This window comes from Pongo abelii, chromosome 6 (genome assembly GCF_028885655.2).
Source record: "Pongo abelii isolate AG06213 chromosome 6, NHGRI_mPonAbe1-v2.0_pri, whole genome shotgun sequence".
NCBI lineage: Eukaryota > Metazoa > Chordata > Mammalia > Primates > Hominidae > Pongo > Pongo abelii.
Window position 1 is genome coordinate 9,540,263 of NC_071991.2, and position 27,620 is coordinate 9,567,882.

The 27,620-nt window shown below is 40.7% G+C and overlaps 1 protein-coding gene across 1 annotated transcript; it reads right to left on the bottom strand.

Moving 5' to 3' along the window:
* Positions 1 to 637: 637 nt before the first annotated feature.
* LOC100436782 (cytochrome P450 3A8) lies at positions 638 to 26,568 on the bottom strand. Its single transcript, XM_002817735.6, has 13 exons — positions 26,286 to 26,568; positions 22,263 to 22,356; positions 20,302 to 20,354; positions 14,839 to 14,938; positions 12,371 to 12,484; positions 12,017 to 12,105; positions 10,602 to 10,750; positions 9,380 to 9,507; positions 8,626 to 8,692; positions 6,114 to 6,274; positions 4,365 to 4,591; positions 3,146 to 3,308; positions 638 to 866 (listed from the first exon to the last, which is right to left on the bottom strand). Exons 1-13 carry the CDS (start codon positions 26,354 to 26,356, stop codon positions 771 to 773), a joined length of 1,512 nt encoding a protein of 503 aa, XP_002817781.2. The 5' UTR covers positions 26,357 to 26,568; the 3' UTR covers positions 638 to 770.
* Between the last annotated feature and the right edge of the window lie 1,052 nt (positions 26,569 to 27,620).

Consider the following 27,620-nt stretch of genomic DNA (forward strand, 5'->3'; position numbering starts at 1 on the left):
TTTCACCATGTTGGCCAGGCTGGTCTTGAACTCTTGACCTCAGGAGATCCACCTGGCTCAGCCTCCCAAAGTGCTGGGATTACAGGCGTGAGCTACTGTGCCTGATCAAAAAAGGCATAATTAAACTGTGAATATTCTTTCTAAACAATGGGCAAAGTCACAGTGGATTAACTTTCACCTATGTTAATAATCAAATTCTAGTTCTGACAAAGGCCCCACACCAACAGTGATTACAATGACCAAAAATATTTACTTGTTGGTTCTCATTCAGTTCTATAGATTTCTCCTTAATGTGCAGGAAAGCATCTGATAATACTTTTGTAAAGTGGTCTTTATTGATTTAATATAAAACTTATTATAGAATACTCCAGAGAAAATGTGATATAAATGTCATTGTTAGAGCCATCAAAATAATTCTTATTTTCATTAATAATTGTGGATGAAATTATTGAAAAATGTTGATTCTTTTATCAGAGCTCAGGAGGAGTTAATGGTGCTAACTGGGGGTGGTGGAAATAGTCCCGTGAGAAGCACAGGAGCCAAATCTACCTCCTCGCACTGATTTGGTCACCTCCTTTATATTCCCAGGTATAACACTCTACACAGACAGTGAGAGAGCTCAATGCATGTACAGAATCCCTGGTTATTTATGCAGTCTATTGGATGAAGCCCATCTTCATTTCAGAGTTCTATTCACAAAGTAATTTGAGGTCTCTGGTGTTCTCGGGCACAGATTTCTTGAAGAGCAAAGCAGAAGTCCTTAGGAAAATTCAGGCTCCACTTAAGGTGCCATCCCTTGACTCAACCTTTAGAACAATGGGTTTTTCTGTTTGAAGAAGTCCTCCTAAGCGTAATTTCAGGGGGATCTGCAACAGTTAAACAAGCATATTGAGAAGCATGAAATAAACAAAAATAGAAAGTATAGCATCAAAGTGAGTGAGACACTCCTTTAGTGTTGAGGGGACACAACAAAGTGATATTCTGATCTCCATGGAGTAATGGGCAAAAAAATGCAGTAATGACAATAATGCTTTGTAAACACATAAAAACTACTTCCAGCACTATAAATCTTGGATTCTTTATACTTAGTCTATAAGATGTGTGAAGATTGGACAGTGACAGCATTCATCATCTATCATTTAACAAAATATTCATGGAGTACTATTCTGTGCCAGGCCTGAGAAAAATTCATGGGAACCTGTGTTCTTTTTTGATTTAAATTTTAAGTAAAATGGATGAGTTTTTAAAATTTAAACCAGATTATTAGGTATGATGGCAAACTATTTTTGAAGAGTCATATAAAGTTAATTTTATGTATGTTGAAACTTGCAAGGTAATCCTGAGTAGTTATTTTACATTTTAATTATATGGACAGCCTTCAACTTCTAGAGTCCTGTAATTCCTCCCAATTGAACCCATCCAGTGTAAAGATGGAAAGACACCTTCAGGAAGCATTATCATTTTATTTTGTAACATCTTCTCTTGGCTTCCAAGGGTAGTGCAAGTGGGGAACCTCTCAATTCCTACAGTGTTTGGACTCAACTTTTAGCCCCATTCTTATTGAGACACTCCTTCCGTGTTGAGGGGACACAACAGAGTGATATTCTGATCTCCATGGAGTAATGGGCAAGAAAATTGCCAAGGAGATCAAGAAGTGCCAGGTTGGGAGCTTACCAAGGAGTACCTTCCCCGTCCCAGGTGTGCCAGAGGACCACTTATTCAGGGCTGAGTCCCCTGTCTGAGCACATATAAGACAGCTACACTGCTGGCCTAAAGCCACGAATAATATGGAATATGGAAATAATATGGAAACTATTTCTATCTTCTTCCTCTCCTATATAGAAAGCCTACTTAAGGGGTGGAATTGAATAATAAATACATGAGACCTAGAAATAAGATTTATAGGGTATTGTTTAATATGAATCAATGACGTCTGTTCTTTTCTTCAGAAAAAATATTCCAAATCTTTCTATAAATATAACACCTTATTATTTAAAAATTTTCAAAAACCCTGAATATATTTTCACTGCAGACAGACATGCATGCCTACATGTGCATGCACACACACACATGCATATGCACGAATGGCATGTGTTTAAAGGTTCACATTAAATAGCTTAATGTATGTACGCAAGCCATCAACTGCACATCACTCCTTAAACATTTACCAAATGCTTGCATTAGATACAGTCCCTTGCAAGGCACCACTGGAATATTTCAAAAACGAATAAAATGAGAGAATATTGTTAATGGAGGGGGGCAGACATTCTTAGATACAGAGAAAATATAGAGAATAAAACTCAATGATTCAATGGCAAATTGTGAAATTATATGATAATAGCCTCCAGTATCCAATAACAGAGCAGAGAAGTAAATGGGCCCTGGACTAGGAGGAGAAGACACTTTGGAGGGGCTTGAGAATTGAACTAGGACTTGAAAGATAGGAACAAAATGAGGAGAAAGGGAACAACATTCATAGAGTTCTAATTGGATTGAAAAGGAGCCCAGCTGGATGGAGCTAGGCACCTGGAAGGTGAGGTCAGTCAGGATGGCCTTGGACTGTGGTAGTCCTTCATATACACCAGAAATGCCTTAAATTAGTCATTCTCAACCTTGGCTTCACATGAGAAGCAATGGGGGAGCTTTTAAAGCCACACTCTGGGCAATTAGTTTAGAATTTCTGTGATATTCCAGGCATCATGAATTTTTAAAGCTCCCTGGTGATTCCAATTTACAGCTAGTGGTTGGGAGCCACTCTCATGAGAAAGCTCCTGCAATTTCTGGTTGGGGAGAGCAGCATTCAAAAGTCACAACAAGGTAATCATTACACTTCATGACTGTGCAAAATACTTCCCCATCTTTCCAATCAACTTGAAACTGAATGTAAACTTTGCTCAAGTTCAAGGAGACTGCAGATAATTATGCCATGCTAATCTACATGGGCTTTACGTGATGTTTTTGATGCTACAGCTTTTGAACTCCAGAACTGAAGAACTCTTAAAGATCACAGATGGGCCTTATTGATTCTTTGGCCCATAGAACAAATTAGTAAAAGATTAAACAAGCATATTCTTTTTAAAAAATACAGACCCCTCAGTTAAAAGAATCCTTAATAAAACATTATTTTTATAGAAAATTGACTAACCTGTGTTTCTTTACAAGGTTTGAAGGAGAAGTTCTGAAGGACTCTGATTACAGCAAGTTTCATGTTCATGAGAGCAAACCTCATGCCAATGCAGTTTCTGGGTCCAGTTCCAAAGGGTGTGTATACGTAAGGTTCTATGTTGTCCTTGTTCTTCTTGCTGAATCTGGTTCCACATTGGCAGATTTTTAAAAAGTTAATGACATAATACCCCTAAGAGTTACATGTAAGGTTTCTTACTTAGGGGCCACCCCTCAACTAGTAGTACACAGGATACTTTTGTGAGCTGGTCATTGAAATCCTGCGATGCTTATTTTGCTATGAGAATTGTAAGCTACAGATCCTTTGTACTCTCCTGACACTACAGGAGCTTTCAGTCTTGTTGAGATGAGATAAATAGTGTTGCAAAGAATACTTCTTTCTAAACACTGAAATTATATTCAGGGTGGTGATGTGTTCACCCTATAAAAGGCACATAAGTGATGAGACTGACTGATGGAAAAGTAGGTTCCTGCCCAAGTCGCACTTACATTGGTCATGAGGAAGGAGAAGGGGAAATTGTCTTGCACTATTTCAAAATTGTTATTTTGCACTTTCCTTCTCGTCTCCTCTCTTGTTTTTCTAATTCTCCTCCTTCTCCTCCTCACCTTGTCTTATCCCTCCTTCTCCTCCTTCTTGTTCTCTCCATCTCTCCCTCTTTCTCCCCCACACCTCCATAGAATAGTTGAAGTCAGATAATTTACACAGGCATATGATGCTACTGTACTGATGTAATGCAGTATCATCACTGCTTTCTTTGTCTATCTGTTCCACTAAGCTATAAAATTCTTTGAAGACTAGATGCATGTTTTTTATTAAAGTGTTATTCCTAAATATTTGACTATATTCATGAAAAAATATTCATTTGGGGGACATAATAATAGCACTGTGATCATGTGTTTTCAGAAGAGTCCTTACATTTTGGACACTTATGACCCATAAGGACATAATTGATGACCTTCATCGTAAGTTGTTGGAAATGTGGATGGTTGTAGTTTTCTTTTTTCTAGTCTATGGTTTGTAAAGTGTGACAATAATCAATTTGATGATTAAAAAAATCTCTAAATATAAAAAGACAAGCAAATAATTATATAACCACATGACTGTCCTGTAGATTAAGAGAGGCAGAATATGCTTGAACCAGGCTGGTTCAGGGAGAGCTCCCTTCCCAGGGGCCTTGTACCTTTCAGGGAGGAACTTCCCAGGCTCTGTCCAGTACTTTGGGTCATGGTGAAGAGCATAGCTTGGAATCATCACCACCACCCCTTTGGGAATGAACATCCCATTGATTTCAACATCTTTTTTGCAGACCCTCTCAAGTCTCATAGCAATTGGGAATAATCTGAGCGTTTCATTCACCACCATGTCAAGATACTCCATCTGTAGCACAGTATCATAGGTGGGTGGTGCCTGGAAAGAAAGAAACAGATTTGGATAAATTGAGATTTTGAATTAACTTTTAACTCCGTCCATGCAGTACTACTGAAGTATTAGGAGCTCCAGAGACTAACTCATCCTGGTAAAGGATCAAAGCATTTATAAAGTGTTTTAATAACTGTCATGCCCATTGATGTGCTCAATGGCCCACTGAGATGTGTGGAGGAGTTACGAAGATGAGAAGCATTCAGGATGGCTCTCACCCCAAGGACTGAAATCCTTAGCATAACCATGTATACACACACAAAAAGGAGGACTTTTGTTATATACATAAAATGTGGAGAGAAACACTATATTATATAAAATCTCTATAAATAATTTGAGGATAAACTAGTCCCTTTCTATCCCAAAAATGACAAAGAAGGTTCTGGTTGGATGTAACCAGAGAACACGATTTCAGTGCTAGTGGAAGTTATAAAGAGGATAGAACCCCACACAGCCCTGTCCTCACTTGCTGAAACAGTCTCCTAGTTGTTGCTTCAGGGCTGGACTGTAATCTCTGAAGAACATCCCTTTGTGTTCACCTCATTGCCACACCCAGGCCAGCCCCAAAGCCGTGTCTCTTCATGCCACAAAGAATCCCAGTTTTGGCAGAGGTCTGAAAACAGTGTGGTTGATATGCACCTAGTATTTGGTGTTATATTTGGAAAGCAATATGATACTGTTCTAAGACTTTAGCTCAGGAGCCAGATACCCTGGTTTCTAGCTTGGCTTCTTCACCGGTTACTGCCTGACTGGAACATAAGATAGGTGTGGGGAGAGCTGAGTCAGCCTGCACAGCACACCCAGGGCCAGGCTCCGTCAGATCACAGCCAGACCAGAGCAAGTCCTGCCAATATCACCAGAGTTCACTATCCAACTATGATGTGTGGAGGAGTTATGAAGTGGGGAGACATTCGAGACGGCTCTCACCCCAGGGACTGAAATCCTTAGCATAACTGTCTAGTGGTTTTTCTTTCTCATGGAAACAAATGTGACTAATAGGCTATGATCACTAGCATCAAATAACATATGAGAAAATGATTGTTACCTTTCAAAAAAAAGGTCACATGTCTGTAACCAAGAAAAGTAAAAACCGATAAAAAGAGCAAATTCCTGTGTCCATATGTGGATACAGCTAAGGGAACATCACACACCACTATGATGCCTGCTGCAAACATGTAATTCACAACCAAAACCAATGTGAAATGAGTGTGACCAATAAAAGCTTATTGTTAGATGCCACCGAGGTTTTTGGAGGTTTTTTACTTAGCATTATTGCAGTAACAGAAAGTAGATGAACCAGGGCCAGCACTGTTTTACAAAGATCCTATACTTCTGCCAGTAGCAACCATTCACTATGTTCCTTTCTTTTTCTTTTCAGAGCCTTCCTACATAGAGTCAGTGAAAGAATCAGTGATTATGCTTTTTATAAAAATTCTCCTGGGAAGTGGTGAGGAGGCATTTTTGCTAAGGTTTCACCTCCTCCCTCCTTCTCCATGTATCATCCACTCACCTTATTGGGTAAAACTGCATCAATTTCCTCCTGCAGTTTCCGCTGGACATCAGGGTGAGTGGCCAGTTCATACATAATGAAGGAGAGAACACTGCTCGTGGTTTCATAGCCAGCAAAAATAAAGATAATTGATTGGGCCACGAGCTCCAGATCAGACAGAGCTGAAAGGAGAAGAAAGACATTTTAGGTAAATCAGATCAATGTAGGGCATCACAGTTTATATGAAGAGAAATCTAAGTGAAGCCCTCAAATCCCTAAGGGAAAAAAATAGAAAAGCAATTCAGAGGCACACTGGGGGTGGTTTCACTCTGATGTGTATCTTACAGAACCAGAATAAGGCAAATAATTTTAATCCAGTTTTCCCCAAGGTCTTTGAGAATGTGGGCCATCCACTCCTCCTCATGCCATCCCCGCCACCTGCACGGCTGTGTAATTTCCAGAGAGAGCATTTCCACATAACCTACTCAGTGTTATGGGTGTGTTCCTTGAATGATCCTAAAAGTACTTAACTGTAAGTTAATATGAGGTAGTCCTCTCCCCCAAGAAAAATGTAATTTATTTTAGCTATAATATACCTTGACAAACTTTGAGAGAATTTGCAACACTAATGGTTAAATGTACAGAAAATTAAAGGACGTTTCCCGTAGATATGTTTGAGGGAACTTCAGGGACCAATATTGGTCTACAGACCATTTCTTGGTACTCAAACTGTGGTCCATGGGTCAGAAGCATCTGAGAGCTCATTAGAAATGCAAAATCTCAAACCCCACCCTTGAACTACTGATTCAAAATCTGAATTTTCACAGATGTGGTGATTTGTGTGCATAGCCTAGCTTGAGAAGCATGGATTATATCTTTGAGAGGCATCAGGTGATAGATCTAGGCTACAGTTCTCAGAATTGACTATCTCAGGATGTACAAGAACAAGAGATGGACAAAAAGCTAGATGAGTGGTGATTGATTGTAGTCTGATGGATGGCATTAAAATAGCATAAGCTCCTATGATTACAAGTTGGGCCCCTCTTGATTTTTCTCCTGAGAGAAGCTCAGGATGGTCCATCACTGGTTTGTTTGATCAGGACTGGATTAGGACCTTTAGAGACCTGGAACATAGAAATAAATATGATGCCTGCTCCAACCATGTAATTCACAACCAAAACCAATATGAAAGGAGTGTGAGAAAGGTCGACAGAGCTGTGATTTACCAGTGAAGACTTCTGTGATGCAGTTATAGCTAAATTCAACTACCTAATTTATTCAGTTAATAGTATTCAGTTATCTTGAACCTGATGTTACTGATGTGAAATTGAACTATAATCTCAAAGTTTAGAGCTCTGCTGTCCAATATGGTAGCCACTATCCACTAGTGGCTATTTAAAATCAAATTGTATTAAATTAAACTGAAATACCATTTAAAATTGATCTTCAATGGCATTAGCCACATATCCAGTGCTCAATAGCCATATGTGTCTAGTGATTTCTATATGAAACAGTAAAACAGTAGACTATTTCCTTTATCATAGCAAGTTATATTGGGATAGATAGATGAATAGATAGATGATAGATAGATAATAGATAAGTAGATAGATGATAGATGGATAAATGATAGATAGATGATTGATAGATGATACATAGATACATACATACATACATACATACATACATACATACATAGACATACAGACAAAAGTAGATGTAGACATGGATATATTTAAAGCAATATGCTGGAGTCAGCCCAGTCCTTCTCTCTAGAACCAATAGTTAAATATTCAGGAATTTTGTGAGATGGTTGCCAAGTCTTGGTGGCTTGGAATTGACCATGGCCATCATTTTGCCACTGTCATAGTAATAGTGACTTCAGTAAAAAACATACATGGGTTGTAAAACTCGTAGGTGAAACATTGAAGACAAAGAGGATATTTACATGGTCTCAGAGGTTTTCCCCACAAGTTACTAATCCATTCCAAAGGGGAAAATAACTTTGCAGTAGATTAACCTGGTGAACACACTTTCAACAAGTACTGCCAGCTAAAATCACCCTTATTGGAACAGCGTGGCTCCTGATTGGATGTTAGATGTATTAGGTAGCTGCAAAAGTTATTGTGGTTTTTGCCATTACTTTAACTTGCGTTTTTTTGCAATTAAAAGTAATGGAAAAACCCGCAATTACTTTTGCAGCAACCTAATAAATTTCCAGGTAGAAGTTTTGATTCAGTGGATCTGAAGGAGGCTGAGAACTGGCATTTGATCTGATGCAGGTGATCCACAAACCATGGACTGACTTTCTAGCATGTCAGGTTTGCTTAGGGTTGCCCTTTAATCTTAGAACATGGCTATCTATGCCTGCATGCCTCTAGAAAGTGCCTCCAGCTACCACTTATAACATTCAAACATGTGTCATTCTGCCATGTGGCAGAAATTCTCATCATCCTGGAATACTTCCTGCACATTTTCAGAACAAGGCCCTCCCTCTGAGTGCCCCACAAGTAGCCCTCAGAAGCACTCTGGTTACCTTTGTGGGACTCAGTTTCTTTCGAATTCTGAGAGTCAATCATCAGCTGAAGGAAATCCACTCGGTGCTAGAAGCAAAAAGAGAAATTTCATTGACAGAAAGTGGCTCCTGAAGTCAGAAGTAAATCACAAGCGTGGTCCTCGATCTCCCTTCTGAGAATATGGCTCCTTGAAGACCAGAAATCTGATGCATGTTGCCTGAGTCACCAGTGAAAAAAATACCCTTCTAAATCCTTGGAAAGCAGGATGTTTTCCTGAAACAAATCTGGCTATCATGTGAGATGGCTCAAATTTAACACATGCTACACTTCAGCAGGTGGCCTGATAGGGACTTTCATTGGAGAATGTGTAAAATAACAGGTTTGTACTTGAAATGAATCTTCACCAATCTATGATCTGGGGAAAGCATACTACCAGTAAAATATATTTCCAAACAGTAATGTTTATCCTCTGACAATTTATTGAAGGGAAGTAAAGTGGTAAAGTTTTATCTCAATAAAATTTATGCCATGGCATACTAATTGTTGTGTCTGATATCAAATTTTATGTGCTGTCTCTGACTCATTCTCATATCTCCTTCCCCACACTCCACCTTCTGCATTTCTACCAAATGAATTCTCTTGCTCTAAACATGAGCAGTCTTCATGTTAAAAGCATTCTTTAAAAACATACAGGTAACTGCACCAATCATATGTATATTATCTAAAAAATTATGAAAAACTAAACATACTCCTATAACTACCACCAGACTTTACCTTTTGTGTATCTTTGAGGCGACTTTCTTTCATCCTTTTTACAGATTTTCTTAAGAAACTTGTAACTTCTCTTGGAAATACAGAGATATTTAATATTTCAAGAATTGGGGTGAGGAATGGAAAGACTACTGTAGGAAAAACAAAACAAAAACAGAAAAAGAAATCCATTGTGAACGTGCAAAATTTACCTGGAGCAATTCTAGTTTTCTCTACCAACCAGAAGAGTAAAAGACATCAAGGTTCTCAACTGGAAGCCATTCCTTCTATGACTTTTGCCCCTCTTTCAGGCCAGTGGCTGAGCAAGGGCAGGTCTATGCATAGGGAGCACCACTACAGCAGTGAGATCAGCAGCCCCTTGTGCATCTTTTGAATGATAAAAGGAAATAAATTCAATGCCCTAATCTCTTTGCCTTTATCTATTGGACTACAGTCTCCTAGAATAACCCAAATCATAATCTGAAGCTCAAAATTAATCTTGCTGTTCAAGAAATAGTAGGTAGTCAAGATAGAAATAACACAGCATATCTCTGTCACCTATCACGGAACAAAGCTAAAATCAATAAGGGAAAGAAAATTGGGAAACTCACACATATGTGGAAGTTAAATAATAAACATTTAAGTAACTGATGAGTCAAAGTAGAAACCAAAAGGGCAAATAGAAACTGTTTTGAGGTGAACAAAAATTAAGATGTGATAGGCCACAATCTCATGGGATTTAGCAAAGGAAGTGCTCAGAGGGAAATCTATAGCTGTAATGTCTAAATTTGGAAGAACAAAAAATCACAAATCGATAATCTGTATTCATGCCACAACATAGTAAATGAAGAAGGACATACTAAACCTGAAGCCAGCAGAAGAAAGAAAATGATACAGACTAAAGTACAAATTCACAAACTAGAGAATAAAAAACCCTGACGAATTAATATCATTTCTATGAAGTGTCCAGAATAGGCAAATCCATAGAGGCAGAAAGTTGATTAGTGGTTGCATATGATGACAGGGTTTGTGACAGGGGGCTGATAGCTAAAAATGTATGAGGTCTCTAGATTGACAAAAAAAGTTTTAAAGTTTAAAATGATGATGGTCACACATATCTTCAAATGTACTACAAATCACTGAACTGTACATTTTAAGTGGATGAATTACATGGTGATTTATATCTCAATAAAGCAGTTATTTTTCAGAGAGAGAGAGAAAAAAAAGGAAATAGTACTCCACATACTTATTGAGAGAAAGAATGGATCCAAGAAATCAAATCTTAAAAGCTTCTTGGTGTTTTCCACAAAGGGGTCTTGTGGATTGTTGAGAGAGTCGATGTTCACTCCAAATGATGTGCTAGTGATCACATCCATGCTGTAGGCCCCAAAGACGCTGAGTGGAGAAAGATATGGAAAATTAAAATCAGCACCTCTTTACCATCCTTCCTCTATGTGTGCAACAGGAAACCCACATGTCCAGTCAAGACAGATAAAGAGCCACAGACTTTCAGATCTACTGGATCATATCCCATCACACTCCATCAGAAGGTATTATCAGGTGCCAGTGATGCAGCTGGCCCTACACTGGGTGTGATGGAGACACTGAACTGAATTAGACCTACCTCTGAGATCAAGGAGCCCATCATAGGAAGACAGAGATCCACTATCAGACAACTACAGTAGCATGTGTTGATTGTGGATGATACAAGATGGGTAAGCACTGTGCTTCAGCAGAACAAGAGGAGAATAATTAACTCTTCCTAAGGGGCTCAAGACAGGTGACATTTACTGACTACAGACTCTATGCCCAGAGCTGATTCCTCTTCAGCACTCTACAAAGCAACAGTACCCTGTTCTGAGCTCCTAGAAATATCATCCTTATTCTCTATACTCCCTGCTCAAGCTTTGGAAAATTCCACTATCCCCAGCTGTGTTAAGCTGAGGTTGCCCTGATGGCAGAATTATTTTTGTAAAATATAATGACTGATAATGTCCTGGTTAAAAAAAAATCTCTCAAAATTTGATTTGGAAATTTCTATAGTGAGTGGCCACATATCCCCGGTCTGCCCAGGACAGACTCAGATTACACCTGTTTTTCCTGCATTAGTGTAGACAGCAAATAATAGGCTTGCCCTACCTATAGCGTTTTTACCACCCTCTCTCTTTGAGACTGGAGGAAAAAGAAATGGTGGGAATTTTAATATTTAGTATTCTACTGATATCCTCAGGAAAAAAACATGAAATGATCAAAGTTATTCTAAGTTCTCCATTATAACTTTCCCACCCTACTCACTGCCAACCAACAGATACCAAGTGCCTTCCCCTTCCACCATCCCATACACTCCATGCTTAAAACTTTGGTACAATCACACTTTTTCCCCCTAAAGGATGTATTTAGTCTTCTGGAATATCCAAGGTGACAATTTAATGGATATATAAGCCCTGGCCCCTGTGCACAGGGGAGAAGATCCTTTTCCTCCAGCTGCCCCACCTCCTCATCGGAGCTGCCCCATCTTGGGAGACCCATTGAAGTTGCATTACCACAGCCCTCCTTTTGTCTGGTCACTGGAATAACCCAACAGCAGGAATATCAGCTCCATGGCAGGCAGCCAGAGGGGCTCACGACAGCTCAGAACCCCATGGCTGCACTTCTACTTACTCTTTCAAGGTGACAGGCTTGCCTGTCTCTGCTTCTCGCCTCAGATTTCTCACCAACACATCTCCATACCGGGCAATGATAGGGACCATCTAAGCACAAAACACAACACCACTCATAGTTAAATGTGCAGACTCTAGTCCCAGAAGGACATGGCTTTCCCCAGCATGGAGCAGTAAGTGACATTTTATAATGAATTTTGTAATGTCTTTTCTGTACATAAAGATAAAAGACCACTTTTAGGCAGCTCAAATTCAGTGGACTACCCCTTGGAAAGGGACTGTGATCTTATTTTATAACTGCCTCCACCAGATTCATTCTTTAAGTTTCTTATTAAAACTCATGTTATTTTCATACCTCCTTGAGTTTTCCACTGGTGAAGGTTGGAGACAGCAATGATCGTATTCTCTTCCATTCTTCATCCTCAGCTATAGAGATGGCACTTTTCATAAATCCCACTGGACCAAAAGGCTAGAGTTCAAAGCAGAAACATTTTGTCCTACATTCATTGTGGAGGTCTCCATGGTTGTAGAAAATGTGTTAAACAGGCATCACATATTCAACAACTATTTAGTGACTGTCTACTGGGTGACGGGCCCTATGCTAGATGCTCAATGAGATTTATCCCAGATGCCCAGTGTCCTGGGATGTATTTGTGTGGGGTGGTGGCAGGGGCAGTGCTCAGGAGACCCAGCCACCTGATGTGGTCTCCAGCCTCTATATCCCAGTCTCCTTTTACGTGCAAATTATCCACATGGTAGAGAACATGTTCTTCCAGTAGAATAGACAGAATCAAGACCTAGCACTTCTGCAGTGTAGAGAGGGAGTGGAGACAGACAAGCAGGTGACTTTGGTGGACTGTATATTGCCTCAGACGAGCTGTCTTTATGTTCTCCTACAGCATGGGCAACGTGAAAAAGAGGTGCCTCAATGTGGTGGTTTTAAAAAAAATAGTGGGTAATACCTTTAAAACTAGGAACATATTTTGAAGAAATAATGCAATTCCATAAACATTCTTGTCTCTTAATTTTTTATTTCATGGATAGAAAGAAAAAAGAGATAATTATTTTTGCCGACTTGGAACTAGCCTAGCAAGCCAACATGCTTGAAACTTTCTTTCATCTTCCATAACCATATTTTTTTATAATGAGTGCTTCCAGCATTCATTTATGATAAAAACTCTGCAAACTAGGGAGAGAAAATTCCTCAGTTTGATAAAGAGAATCTACAAAAAAACAGCCCACTTCATCTAAATGATGCTTAATGATTAAAGACTGAAGGCTTCCCTCCTAAGATTAGGAACAATTCAAAAATTCACCACATTTACTCAACATTATACTGGGAAGTCCTAGTGCAATAGACAAGAGAAAAAAAATAAAAGGCATACAGATTGGAAAGGAAATAAAAGAATTCTCTCTATTTTCAAGTGACATAATTGACAATTGTAAAATCTCAAGGAATATACAAAGAGACTTCTAGACCTACTATGTCAGTTCTGCAAGATTCTAGGATACCCGATCAACACACAAAATCAAAGCACATTTCTATGTACCAACAATCAATATCTGAAAATACAAGAAAAACATAATATCATGTACAGTCATTCCAACAAAAATGAAATAATTTAGCTGTAAATCTAACAAAACATGTACAGGATCTCTATGCTGAAAACTACAAAATGTTAAAAGCAATCAAAGAAAATCTAAGGAAATGGAGAGGCATACTATGTTCATGAATTGAAAGATCATACAGTAAAGATACACATTTTCCATAAACTGGTCTATACATTTAATTCAATTCTTGTCAAAATAACAGCACATTTATTTGTAGACACTGAGAAACTCCTTCTGAATTTTTATGGAAAAGCAGAGGACCAGGAAGAGTTAAAACAAATCTGAAAAAAATAAGTGAAAATAAAAGTGGGAAGAATCACTCTACGTGATGTTAAGAGTTAGTGTACAGCTACTAGAGTCAACACAGTGTTGTATTGGTGGAATAATAAACACAGTGATCAAAGGGACTCAATAGTAAGTGAGAGATGCAAAGAAGTATGCCCAGTTGATTTTTAACAATATGCCCACCTTTCCAAAAATGGCGTTGGAGGAATTGGACAGCCATAAGCCACAAAAAAATGAACCTTGATCTAAATCTCATACCTTATGCGAAAAATAACACAAAATTGATAATAGAGCTACATTTAGTAAAGCATTAAACTTTATGACTTTTAGGAAAAAAACAGCAATATAGGAAGGAAGACTAGGCAAAGAACTTTCAAACTTGGCAAAAAAAGTACAATCCAGAAAAGGAAATATTAATGCATTGGTCACCTCAAAATAAAAAATAGTTTGCTCTGATATGGACTCTGTCAGAGAAAAAGACTTGTGACTGTAGGATAGCAGGAGGGAGCCACATGGAGACAGAGGGGATCTGCATCTTGATCATGCTTGTCGTTGCACAAATCTACTAATGTGATAAATTTGTATAGAACACAAATGGGTTCTGCATCTTGATCATGCTGGTCATTGCACAAATCTATGATTGCGATAAATTTGCATAAAACAGAAATGAGGGCACATAAAACTGGTGAAATCTGAATAAGCTCTGTGAACTGTATCAATGTCAATTTCCTGTACTATAGTAACATGAATATACTGTATTTATAGTTATGCAAGATTGCAAAATGTTACCATTGTGGGGGACAGGATGAAGTGGACGTGGAACCTTCCTGGACATTTTTTAGGCAAGTGTCTATGAATATATAAGAATTTCAAAATATAAATTTAATCAATCAATCAGTATTTTAATTTCAACACATAAATGCTTACCCTCCGGTTTGTGAAGACAGAATAACATTCTTTCACTAGCACTGTTTTGATCATGTCGGGATCTGTGATAGCCAGCACAGGCTGTCGACCATCATAAAAGCTGTGTGAAAAAAACAGAGTTGATTAAACATCAACAGCCTTATTCTACAGCTGGAGCCCAGTCCAGGAAGCCAGACTTTGATCCTGACATTACATAATCCCTTAGTTGTACAATACACAGTAATCTTAGGTTCTAGTTCATTAGGTATGACACACAGCAAGTCTGACACAGGAGCCACACAAGTCTTCATATGATGAAGGATAATGTGGGCCAAACAACGAAGAGACATTGAAAGACAAAACAGCTCTTCAAAGAGACCATGTTTAGAAATGACAGGAGAGCATTTGTTAAGCTGAGTGGTGCATACGTGGGTATTTCCCATGACATTCTCCATAATGTTTAAAATATTTTATTTTAAAAAAGAATATTAGATCCATGAAAAATTGAAGGCACGTAAATCATCAAATGCTCACAAGGACTAAATGTTTCAAGGGCAGTTGGTGTAAGGCCTATGGACCTTACACACAGTGTAAGGCTGTGTGTTCTTTCTACTTAGTCCTGTTGCCTGTGTGGGCCATGCCAGCTCCACAGCACCCTGCAGCCAGCACTGCAGTTTCTGAGTAATCGATGAGAGAAGATGAAGTACAAAGAGGCAAAAACTTCTCCCACTTGCTTCTAGTGAACAAACACACCACTGCACCTCTTCCACTCCTCTCACCAAACCTCTAGCCCCTCTGACACGGAACAGCTGCTGCAATTGGCTGAGGTCACCTTATAAAATTACAGTCCAGGTCACTTCCAAGATGGCCAAATAGGAACAGCTCCAGTCTACAGCTCCCAGCGAAATCTATGCAGAAGATGGGTGATTTCTGCATTTCCAACTGAGGTACCTTGTTTATCTCACTGGGACTGGTTGGATAGTGGAGGCAGCCCATGGAGGGTGAGCCAAAGCAGGGCGGGGCATTGCCTTACCCAGGAAGTGCAAGGGGTCATGGGATAGCCCTTTCCTAGCCAAGGGAAGCCGTGAATGACTACACCTGGAGGAGCGGTACACTCCTGCCCAAATACTGCACTTTTCCCATGGTCTTCACAACCAGCAGACCAGGAGATTCCCTCATGTGCCTGGCTTGGTGGGTCTGAAGCCCATGGAGCCTTGCTAGCTGCTAGTGTAGCAATCTGAGTTTGACCTGGGGATGCTAGAGTTTGGCAGGAGGAGGGGCGCCCAACATTGCTGAGGCTTGAGTAGCCAGTTCCATGCTCACAGTGTAAACAAAGTGGCAGGGAGCTCGAACTGGACAGAGCCCACTGCAGCTCACCCAGGCCTACCGCCTCTCTAGGTTCCACCTCTGGGGACAGGGCATATCTGAACAAAAGGCAGCAGACAACTTCCCCAGACTTAAACATCCCTGCCTGATAGCTCTGAAGAGAGCAGTGGTTCTCCCAGCATGGCATTCAAGCTCCGATAATGGACAGACTGCCTCCTCAAGTTGGTGTCTGACCCCCGGGTAGCCTGACTGGGAGACACCTCCCAGTAAGGGCCAACAGACACCTCATACAGGTGGGTGCCCCTCTGGGACAATGCTTCCAGGGGAAGGATCAGGCAGCAATATTTGCTGTTCTGCAGCCTTTGCTGGTGATACCCAGGCAAACAGGGTCTGGAGTGGACCTCCAGCAAACTCCAACAGACCTGCAGCTGAGGGGCCTGTCTGTTAGAAGGAAAACTAACAAACAGAAAGGAATAGCATCAATAGCAACAAAAAGGGCATCCACACCAAAACCCCATATTTAGGTCACCATCATCTAATACCAAAGGTAGATAAAACCACAAAGATGGGGCGAAACCAGAGAAGAAAGACTGAAAATTCCAAAAACCAGAACACCTCTTCTCCTCCAAAGGAATACAACTCCTTGGCAGCAATGGAACAAAACTGGATGGAGAATGAGTTTGACAAGTGACAGAAGTAGGCTTCAGAAGGTTGGTAATAACAGTCTTCTCTGAGCTAAAGGAGCATGTTCTAACCCATCACAAGGAAGCTAAAAGCCTTGGAGAAAGGTTAAAGGAATGGCTAACTAGAATAACCAGTGTAGAGAAGAGCTTAAATGACCTGATGGAGCTGAAAACCACAGTACGAGAACTTCGTGAAGCATACATGAGCTTCAATAGAATAGCCAATTTGATCAAGCAGAAGAAAGGATATCAGTGATTGAATATCAAATTAATGAAATAAAGTGAGAAGACAAGATTAGAGAAAAAAGAGTGAAAAGAAATGAACAAAGCCTTCGAGAAATATGGCTCTATGTGAAAAGACCAAATCTACGTTTGATTGGTGTACCTGAAAGTGACGGGGAGAATGGAACCAAGTTAGAAAATATTCTTCAAGATATTACCCAGGAGAACTTCCCCAACCTAGCAAGGCAGGCCAACATTCAAATTCAGGAAATACAGAGAACACCACAAAGATACTCCTTGAGAAGAGCAACCCCAAGACACATAATCATCAGATTCACCAAGGTTGAAATGAAGGAAAAAATATTAAGAGCAGCCAGAGAGACAGGTCAGCTTCCCCACAAAGGGAAGCCCATCAGACTAACAGCAGATCTCTTGGCAGAAACCCTACACACCAGAAGACAGTGGAGGCCAATATTCAACATTCTTAAAGAAAAAAATTTTCAACCTAGAATTTCATATCCAGCCAAACTAAGCTTCATAAATGAAGGAGAAATAAAATACTTTGCAGACAAGCAAATGCTGAGAGATTTTTGTCACCACCAGGCCTGCCTTATAAGAGCTCCTGAAGGAAGCACTAAACATGGAAAGGAACAACCAGTACCAGCCACTGCAAAAACATGCCAAATGGTAAAGACCATCAATGCTATGAAGAAACTGCATCAATTAATGGGTGAAATAACCAGCTAGCATCATAATGACAGGATCAAATTCACATATAACAATATTAACCTTAAATGTAAATGAGCTAAATGCCCCAATTAAAAGAAACAGACTGGCAAATTGGATAAAGAGTCAAGACCCATTGGTGTGCTGTATTCAGATGACCCACCTCACATGCAAAGACATACATAAGCTCAAAATAAAGGGATGGAGGAAGATCTACCAAGCAAATAGAAACCCAAAAAAAGCAGGGGTTGTAATCCAGGTCTCTGATAAAACAGACTTTAAACCGACAAAGATCAAAAGAGACAAAGAAGGGCATTACATAATGGTGACAGGATCAATTCAACAGGAAGAGCTAAATATCCTAAATATATATGCACCCAAATACAGGAGCACCCAGATTCATAAAGCAAGTTCTTAGAGACCTACAAAGAGACTAAGACTCCCACACAATAATAATGGGACGTTTTAACACCCCACTGTCAATATTAGAAGGATCAACAAGACAGAAAATTAACAAGGATATTCAGGACTTGAACTCAGCTCTGGACCAAGAGGACCTAATAGACATCTACAGAACTCTCCACCCCAAATCAACAGAATATACATTCTTCTCAGCACCACATCGCACTTATTCTAAAATTGACCACATAATTGGAAGTAATACACTCCTCAGCAAATGTAAAACAAGAGAAATCACAACAAACTGTCTCTCAGACCACAGTGAAATCAAATTACAACTCACAATTAAGAAAGTGACTCAAAATCGCACAACTACTTGGAAACTGAACAACTTGCCCCTGAATGACTACTGGGTAAATAAGGAAGTGAAGGCAGAAATAAAGATGTTCTTTGAAACCAGTTAGAACAAAGACACAATGTACCAGAATCTCTGGGACGTATTTAAAGCAGTGTGTAGAGGGAAATTTATAGCATTAAACGCCCACTAGAGAAAGCAGGAAAGATCTAAACTCGACACAGTAACATCACAATTAATAGAACTAGAGAAGCAAGAGTAAAGAAATTCAAAAGCTAGCAGGAGACAAGAAATAACTAGGATCAGAGCAGAACAGAAGGAGATAGACACAACAAACCCTTCAAAAAATCAATGAATCCAGGGTCTGTTTTTTTAAAAATATCAACAAAATAGATAGACTGCTAGCAAGACTAATAAAGAAAAAAGAGAGAAGAATCAAATAGATGCAATAAATAATGATAAAAACGATATCACCACTGATCCTGCAGAAATGCAAATTACCATCAGAGAATACTATAAACACCTCTATGCAAATAAACTAGAAAATCTAGAAGAAATGGATAAATTCCTGGACACATACCCCCTCCCAAGACTAAACCAGGAAGAAGTTGAATCTCTGAATAGACCAATAACAGGTTTTGGATTGAGGCAATAATTAATAGGCTACCAACCAAAAAAAGTCCAGGACCAGATGGACTTACAGCTGAATTCTACCAGAGGTACAAAGAGGAGCTGTTATCATTCCTCTTCATTCAAACAAAATGAAAAGTTCCACACTTGCAGAGAAAATTTAAAAAAAAAACCAGCAGAGTATAAATGGTTTGCCAATCTGTTTCTCTATCATCTCTCAACCCTTCGTTCAAAAGCACTTTAAATCTAAAGTTTAAATGAAAGAGTTTTGGCTTTTAATTGAAAGTGAATCGATGTGTGAAGGAGATGATGCCATGCATTTATGAGCACATATTCGAAGGGTCTGAGACAATGCATGTGATAAAAGGGCACCTAAGGAAGAAAAAAAGAAGAGAGGAATAGGCAGACACTGGACAGAGTGTGATGCTGCAAGTCCCTGGGCCACCAAAGTCTGGAGAAAAGTGGTAACCACTATGCTCCCAGCCTAGTTCAGACTGTAGAACTCGACACCTGGTGACACAAGGGATCCTTGGCAGGCAAGCTTCGAAAAGTTTTACAATAACCAGTGTGAATGTTGTTAGAACCAAAATGATGTCACTAGTTGTGTGTGTGCATGTGTGTGTGTGTGTGTGTTTAAAAACCCTGACAAATAAATCAAAGAAGGCTACGAAGAGAGGATTCTCATGCTTGTGTGCCTGATAACAACATGATCACAAAAGACTTTGCAAAACTACAAGCTTGCACAAAGGCCATCCCAACATTAAACAAAAATATTTCTGCAAGGACACCTGCCCAGCGACTGCCTGTCCACCTTGGTGTGCCGTCACCCTTGTTACTGATTTTTGTAGCGAAGGAGAATTATTTCAAAACTGATATGAAGTACTCCTCATATTTTCCTTGGAGCCTCTTTGTCTTGCTTTACTTCCCTGAATTTGCATGTAGTTTATAATGGCATGCAGATTCCCATTGCAATACTCTACTCCCAAATAAATATCCTCTTCTTTCAGAGAGCCTCTCTCTGTTTGTAGTTAGGTTGGCAAGAGCTTCATCCCAAGAGGCTTTGGGCTGAGACTGTCCTCTGTGCAGTGGGGTAAACTCATCATAGAAACAAGTCTATCCAATGGAAGTTTCCAGAATACTCACCCCCACACTTTTCCATACTTTTTATGACATTCCATGTCAAACCTCCAAAAGCCCTGGGAGGAGAAACAAAATAATATTTGATTATTATTTTAAGTGTACTTAACTCTGACTCTAATTGGGATGAAAACAGTCGAAGCCAATGAAATCAGACTTGCTGACAGAGGAAGCTTATTTAGAGATGTCATAAAGGAAATAAGAGAAAACAGAGGAGGTATTTGAAATGGGAAATTTAAAATCACTCTTGAATTCTCTCCAAGTGCTGTGGATACTAAATGACTTATCCTTGTGTATAAATACCAAGTACCTCCTTGTCTTTCTGATGTCTTTTTGCTTTTTCATGTGTTGTCTCTAAAATCTCATGAATCCCTGAATGATCACCTCCAGGGGCACATGGGGAAACTGAGGCTGAGGGAAAGTGAATTAGCTTCAGAAGAGAATGCACAGTCTTTTATCTGTTTGTCATCATTTTCATTTATTTCATGAGCTCGCTCTAGAGTTCTAGCAGAATTGGAAAGTTACAGACACCAGGGAACTCTTTTAGTCTAGCAGATTTAGGTAAGTCTGAGGCATGTTGTTGAGTGAGAAAATGAGTGAGTGACAGAATGACAAAGTGAACTCATTTTCCAGTTTTCCAGCTTAACATGGAAGTTCTGAGAAAATGTCCCCTCTACACATCGGACACAGCAAATTACAACACTTGCTAGGAGTTTTCACTGAAACTTAAAAACAAACCTTCCTGTATCTACATTTCAGGGATGACATTTTAACTGTGCAAACAAAGGTCCCAGGAATGTGCATCTTGGGGGTACATCTACTAAAGAGTTGACCTGGAAAAGGTGGTGGGGAAATTATTGCTTTTGCACAGGGAAAAAATATGAAATTCCTGGGTAGTATTTAGACAACAAAGCCCTCACCTGAGAGAATTAGAATCTGAGAAACAAGCCTCAGGTATGTGGGAAAGATGATGAAAGCCAGAGAGCTGACTGCTGCTGCTGGCCATGTGGACATGGGCTCCTAATTTTCCATCCAGGGCCCAGACCCTGGGCAGAGCATCAGACTAGGTTAGGCACAAAGGCTCAGCCAAAGTTCACAGTCCATGTGGCACATATTATATTCTATTCAGCAAAATTGAATATTTAATAATTTTGTCAAATCATCCCCTTTCTAGTGATTTTGCATGTGATTCTGACTTTGTGTAAAAAAAAAAACCCCACAAATTCATTTTGTGCTCAAATATCTGAGTTCGATAGACAACCACTATCTCATCTCAGTTATATCCACTCCCTGATCAGACTCACCCATAGGGTGCAGCCTTTGAAGGAAAAGAAGTAAAGCAGAACCCCTTTGTTCTGTCTCTCAAAGCTGCAAAAGATGTCATGGGGAGTAAGAGCTAGGGTAGAGCCATGAAGATACCCTCAGGGAATTTAGCATTTTTCGGAGAGGATTGAAGCAGGTGCAAATGACCCAGTGGTAAATACCTGGGCTCCCTAATAAATTGAGTTTCAAGGCTGTCCAGAAGGAAGGGAAAAAAGGCTACTCAAGAGCTCTTGCTACAGAGAAGAAAGATTGACTCTCATGTACACAGATAACAAGTCACAGTGAGGGAGTCCTTTTCCTACTTTTAATACTAACTAAGTATGACTGTACCTTCCTGGAAACCTGCATAGAGCAAAAAGAAAATCTTCTTTATGGTGTTGACAAAGTTTGCACATCAAGTTCTGAGCATCAGATTGCTGATCTACCTGAGATTTGGGCTGTTCAACTGAGGCAAACCTGAGGTTCCTGAGAGTTAGCAAGAGAGCCCCAGGGTAAACATTGCCATGCTCTGGGTGATGCCTACACACTGTTTCTGAAAGGGTAAGACTTCAGACCTTCCCCCTGAGGAGAAGCATTTTTACTGATGGAACTAAACTGCTCTCTCCAATCATAAGAAGCAAAAGAGTGAGCTCAAAAACACTCACCTTACGGTAGGAAAAAACATTTCCCAAAAGAGGCAGAGGTGTGGGCCCTGGAATTCCAAGCTTCTTAAAAAGTCCATGTGAATGGGTTCCATATCTACAAAGTGAAACAGAAATCAAGTCACAGGGATTGTGACTTTATAGATATAGGGGCTGGTGAGTCACTGACTGAGGAACTGGAATGCTCAAGAGAAGGAGGTGACATTAAGGCAAGAAATAATAACAGTAACTCCAAGGGAAATGATTATATTTGTTCATCAGGTCCTTTCCCGCCTCCACCATGAGATACCAAAAAGTTACAATGATTAGCTAAAAGCAGCTGAAGTCTTCATGGTCCCAGTCCTGGAATGAATATTTGACAAATGTTCTCAAATGTGAATGATCCTGAGAGGTTCAGGCAGGAATTCTTCCAGGTCACTTTATTCCCTTACGTCTATTTAGTAAGTGGCCTCTCCCCAAATTTGGGGATTCTCATCCTAGGTAGAAAGGGTGACTTTTTTTGTCTTCTGCAGTGATGATGAGATTTTGCATCACTGCATCCACTCAGTCACAGAGGGTCACTGAGAGCCTATGGTAACCCTGTCTTTAGAATTTGCTCAGAGGCTTTTATGCTTTCCCTTCCCTCTAAGCTCTGACCCTGTTTTAGGATGTGGTCCTTCTTAAACCACCATTCACAGAGAGGTCTTGGAGGAGTCACAGAGTCCTTATTTCTACAGATTGACAACCATGCTCAAGGCTTCCATTGACCTCATAGAAAAGTGAGCAGCTTTCAGCTACACGTCAGTCTCTGTGATCAGATGATCTCGTTGATTTGACCTATTGGGAAGGATGATTGACTCATATTTCCCTGAATGACAGTTTGCAGAAGAATCACAACTAAAGAACCAATTTCCAGGTCATTCCTCCCCTTGTGAAATCTAGTCTTCCGACTGGTGATATTCACCTGATTAGCACAGTGCCAGTGATATGGTCTGAATCCGTGCCCCTAACAAAATCTCATGTTGAAATGCAATCCCCAATACTGGAGGTGGGGCCTGGTAGGAGATGATTGGATCCTAGGGGCAGTTTCTTATGGTTTCACACCATCCCGCCTTGGGTGTTGTCCTCATGACAATGAGTTTTTATGAGATCTGGTGGTTTAAATGTGTGGCACCTCCTCCCCACTCTCTCTTGCTTCTGCTCCAGCCATGTAGGATCTGCCTGCTTTTCCTTCATCTTTTGCCATGATTGTAAATTTCCTGAGACCTCCCTAGAGGCAGAAGTCACTATGCTTTCTGTACAGCCTGCAGAACCATGAGACAATTAAATTCCTTTTCTTTATAAATACCCAGGCTCAGGTATTTCTTTATAGCAATGCAAGAAAAGACTAACACAGCCAGACATGCTCATTTTTCTCAAGGTGATCAATGACAAAGCAGTCAGTTTATTGCCTCTGCCCATCAACTATCTCTGTAGGAAAAACCATTAAGGCTGGTGCTCCCTAAGGCAGGCCTGCTTGCAACTCATCTTTGATGGGTCATGTATGAACTCCCCCAAATGGGGGTTCTGGATGTCTGAAGACCTTCCCAGTCTGATGTTACTGAGGGTTGGAAGACTGGATGAAGAAGAAAAGCTGATGGAAGAGGTCACCATCCTTCAATTCAACAATGAATCTGCTAGTCCCACAAGCTTGGCCCCAGAGAGGCAAATTAGGAAAATGTAGCTGAAAAGCATGGTGTGTATAAATGGATCCATATGCCTCATACGGGCTTTCAGCTGAAAGGCAGGGGCCTTCTAATGTCCACGTTCCCTCCTGTTTATAACAAAAGATGGAGTATTCCACATAAGTAAACATAAAATGTTCCAGACAGTTGAATTAAAACCTTGTTTTCTCTTCTTTAAAGGGTTGCCCTTAAGACAGTATAGGTTACAAATATTCTGTATAAATCCAGTGACTGTGATAATATGTGGTAAAATACAACTGAGAAATGGCATGGAGGCTCGTGTTTGGAGGACCCAGCAGAGACAGCATAGCCAGGCCCAATAGTGCATTTGGATCCTTGCCCCAGAAAAGTTAGTGGAAGTGTGTGCACCATCTACCAAAACCAGGGTGGCCTTGGGTTTTCCCGCTCCTGTTCCTTCCTTTGTTGTCACAGCCATGGAAAACCAATGACACTAATCGCTGCTTCTAAACTTCCTACAAGTTACATGATCTCTCAGGCCAGGACAAACTATTGAGTTAACGTGTCAGCAGCATTGGTCCCCGAGGAAAGATCTAGGTGAGTGTCTAGACTCACACGGTTCCATGTCAAGGGAGAGGCTGTGCTGGGCAAACTGTTTAGTTTCTTTCCAGCTCCCCTCTGTTTGGTAGAGTAATGCTGCTTTTGGTTCCAATGAAGAGGCTAACAGAAAAGCCAGTCATCTATTGCACTTAATTGTGTTGGCCTAAGGAGGGCATGGTCTACACTACAGTTTCTGACTCCTGGGCTGCAGCAGCATCATCTAAGGCTAAGGTATTGTCTGCCCGGCTGCCTGAGTCTGTAGTGACTGCCCCACAACATGGCAGACCACATACACAGAGTGACACAGATGGTGCCCCTGTGTCCAGGCTTCAAGCAGATGAGACGCAAACATGTTTGTCCTTTGAGTGACCTCCACTAGGGGGCCAGGACCCATGAATATCTCTTTGGAGTTCTACCCTGAGGGGTGAGGAATATTTTCTTACTTCATCTTGATCCTATCTGGATGCTTTTGCTGTCATCACTGGCTCACAGTCTTGCTTACTCCCCTACCCTGAGCATTTAAGATAACCTGCTAAGCAGGTTTGTTTGAAATAGGGTTATTAAAATGAACTGTTGGGAAGGTATATTTTAAAAGATATATGCAATCTTCTCATAGAGTTATACATTTGTGCATTAGATTCATATTCCTGACATTATTCTGGAAAGGTGAGGTTATTTTACACACATTTATTGTAACAAATACTGAACTAACAGCCCTCATTTGTCACCTAGGAGGAACATGTTGGAAATAGACTATCTCCAAAAAAATCTGGTTTAAAATACAATGAATTTAAGCCATATCAATTCGTGTTAAAATGTCAGAAGATGGAAAATATGTTGCCACAACTCACTGAATTTCTAACCTTTCTGTGAAATAATTAAAATGAGGTTTATATTTTCTGTTTTCCTGTCATTATGATTCCCAAATCTTAGTAAGAGTGAAATTGAGGTAGAAGTGAAATGTGACATGCAAGAAGCCTCCACTACCCACAGTGGGGAGTGACTCTTCTCTCTACCTGCTCTAGGATGGCAGGATCCCACTAGTGAGAGGATTCATCCTCTTCTACTGCAACATAAAGGGGAAAATGTAAAATCCAAATTCTAGTTTAGTAAGGAGAAGCCAGGTTTCCACAGCCAAGTTTGGGATGAGATCCATCACTACTTTCCTTCCTTATCCTTCCTTGGGTCCAAACTGTTGTCAGGTAGATCATCCTCAATCAATGCTGTCCCAAAACCCTTCTTGCCACTAAAGATGGATGGGGGAGATGCTTATTTATTCCTTTATAGAGCTGCGTAAGATCTATAATAACTTCCATATGTTTGTAGCGTCCAACACTTAAGCTACTTCTCCTTGAACATCTTTTTTTTTTCTTTTTTTTTTTTGAGACAGTCTCACTCTGTCACCCAGGCTGAAGTACAGCGGCATGATCTCAGCTCACTGCAAACTCCGCCTGCTGGGTTCAAGCGATTCTCTTGCCTCAGCCTCCCAAGTAGCTGGAAATACAGGCATGCACCACCATGCCCAGCTAATTTTTGTATTTTTAGTAGAGACGGAGTTTTACCATGTTAGCTAGGCTGGTCTTGAACTCCTAACCTCAGGCAGTCCACTTGCCTTGGCCTCCCAAAGTGCTGGGATTACAGGTGTGAGCCACCATGCCCGGCCTGAATATCTTTTTTGATCTTCAAAACAGATAAGGGAAAGAAAGGCCTGATTAGCACCCCAAGTCCAAGGAAACAGAGAAGAGGAGCCTGTACTGTTACTCACAGATAGAGGAGCACCAGGCTGACAGCCAGAAGAAGCCAGGTTTCCATGGCCAAGTCTGGGATGAGATCCATCACTACTTTCCTTCCTTATCTCTCTCCTCTGAGTCTTCCTTTCAGCTGTGTGCTGCTGTTTGCTGGGCTGTGTTCGTGGAGCTTTCCTGCCCTGCAGAGCAGTGATTCAGTGAGGCTGCTGGATTGTTTATATGCTGGAGAAGGAGGCAGGGCTGGAGTTGCAGCCAGTAGCAGGGCCACCTGTGCTCTGCCTGCAGTTGGTAGAGGCTTCTCCACCTTGGAAGTTGGCAAAGAATCACACGCACGCCACTCATTGACCTCCTTTGAGTTCATATTCTATGAGGAATCATAAACAACTCAATCAATGTTACTGCGGAGTCCAAGGGTTCTGGGTTCTTATCAGAAACTCAAGTGGAGCCATTGGCATAAAATCTATTAAATCTCCTCTCTCCTGCCCTTGTCTCTATGGCTGTCCTCATTCCAGAATACTTGAAACTCATCCCAACAAGCCACGCCTACAGGTCTTTACCAATGCCTGGAGTGTGCCTGTGCCCCCTAGAAGACTCCTACACATCCTTCCAAACCCAGCCAGACAGAGCCTTCTCTTAGAGTCTTTCCTCACCAACCTCCTCATACACATTTAACCGTTTCCTCCCCTGGGCACTTTCCATCCCCTTCATGCAGTCCTATTGTCCTCTTTCCTCTTTACCACCATTGTGTGTTTCCACGCCTGTTTCCCTGAGCAGAGGTGAGCTCCTCAAGGGCATAGTCTGGTCTGATTCCCTGTCATGGCTCTGGTCCCTATCAGGGTGCTGTACACACAGTGGGCGACTAGAAAGGCTGGTGGAGTTGACTTAGCTGAGATTGCTGGGCCCCTGCATGTCATCCCTTCTGACTTTCCAGTGACTACTCCATCTTCTTAGGTCAGTAATACAGCCAGAGCTCTTGGCTGTGCCTCAGCTGCTGTCTCTGCCCTTTCAGGCTGGTCATCTGTGGTTCTGTTGGCAAGGGGACCCCTAAAGGAGAGAAAGGGCATGGATGAGATGGAGCTGATGGCTTAGTGGAACAGTATCAATTTGTGCTGCTTCCTGTGAATGCTTCAAAGGTCCTGCCATAGATAGCAAGTTAGACAGGTTCTTTGCCAAAGAGTAGCCCCTTCTCCCTGGAAATACTGCATGTCTGGAAACAAGAGAGAAAGGAAAGAAGAGAAGAGCTGCCCAGATAGCCAGGTAGACCCCAACCACCTCAGCCAGCAACGATGGGGCAGCGGTCACTGCAGGCTCACACAGCATCAAGGACTACAATAAGATGGTCCCAGCCTCTT

Bases quoted from the DNA above. Each gene is read 5' to 3' on its own strand.
- LOC100436782 (XM_002817735.6), bottom strand. From the start codon at position 26,356: ATGGATCTCATCCCAGACTTGGCCATGGAAACCTGGCTTCTTCTGGCT. The intron at 14,939-20,301 runs GTGAGTATTCTG...TTTTTCACACAG, and splicing joins AAGTATGGAAAAGTGTGGGG to CTTTTATGATGGTCGACAGC. The intron at 10,751-12,016 runs GTAAGTAGAAGT...TTCTCCACTCAG, and splicing joins AAGCCTGTCACCTTGAAAGA to CGTCTTTGGGGCCTACAGCA.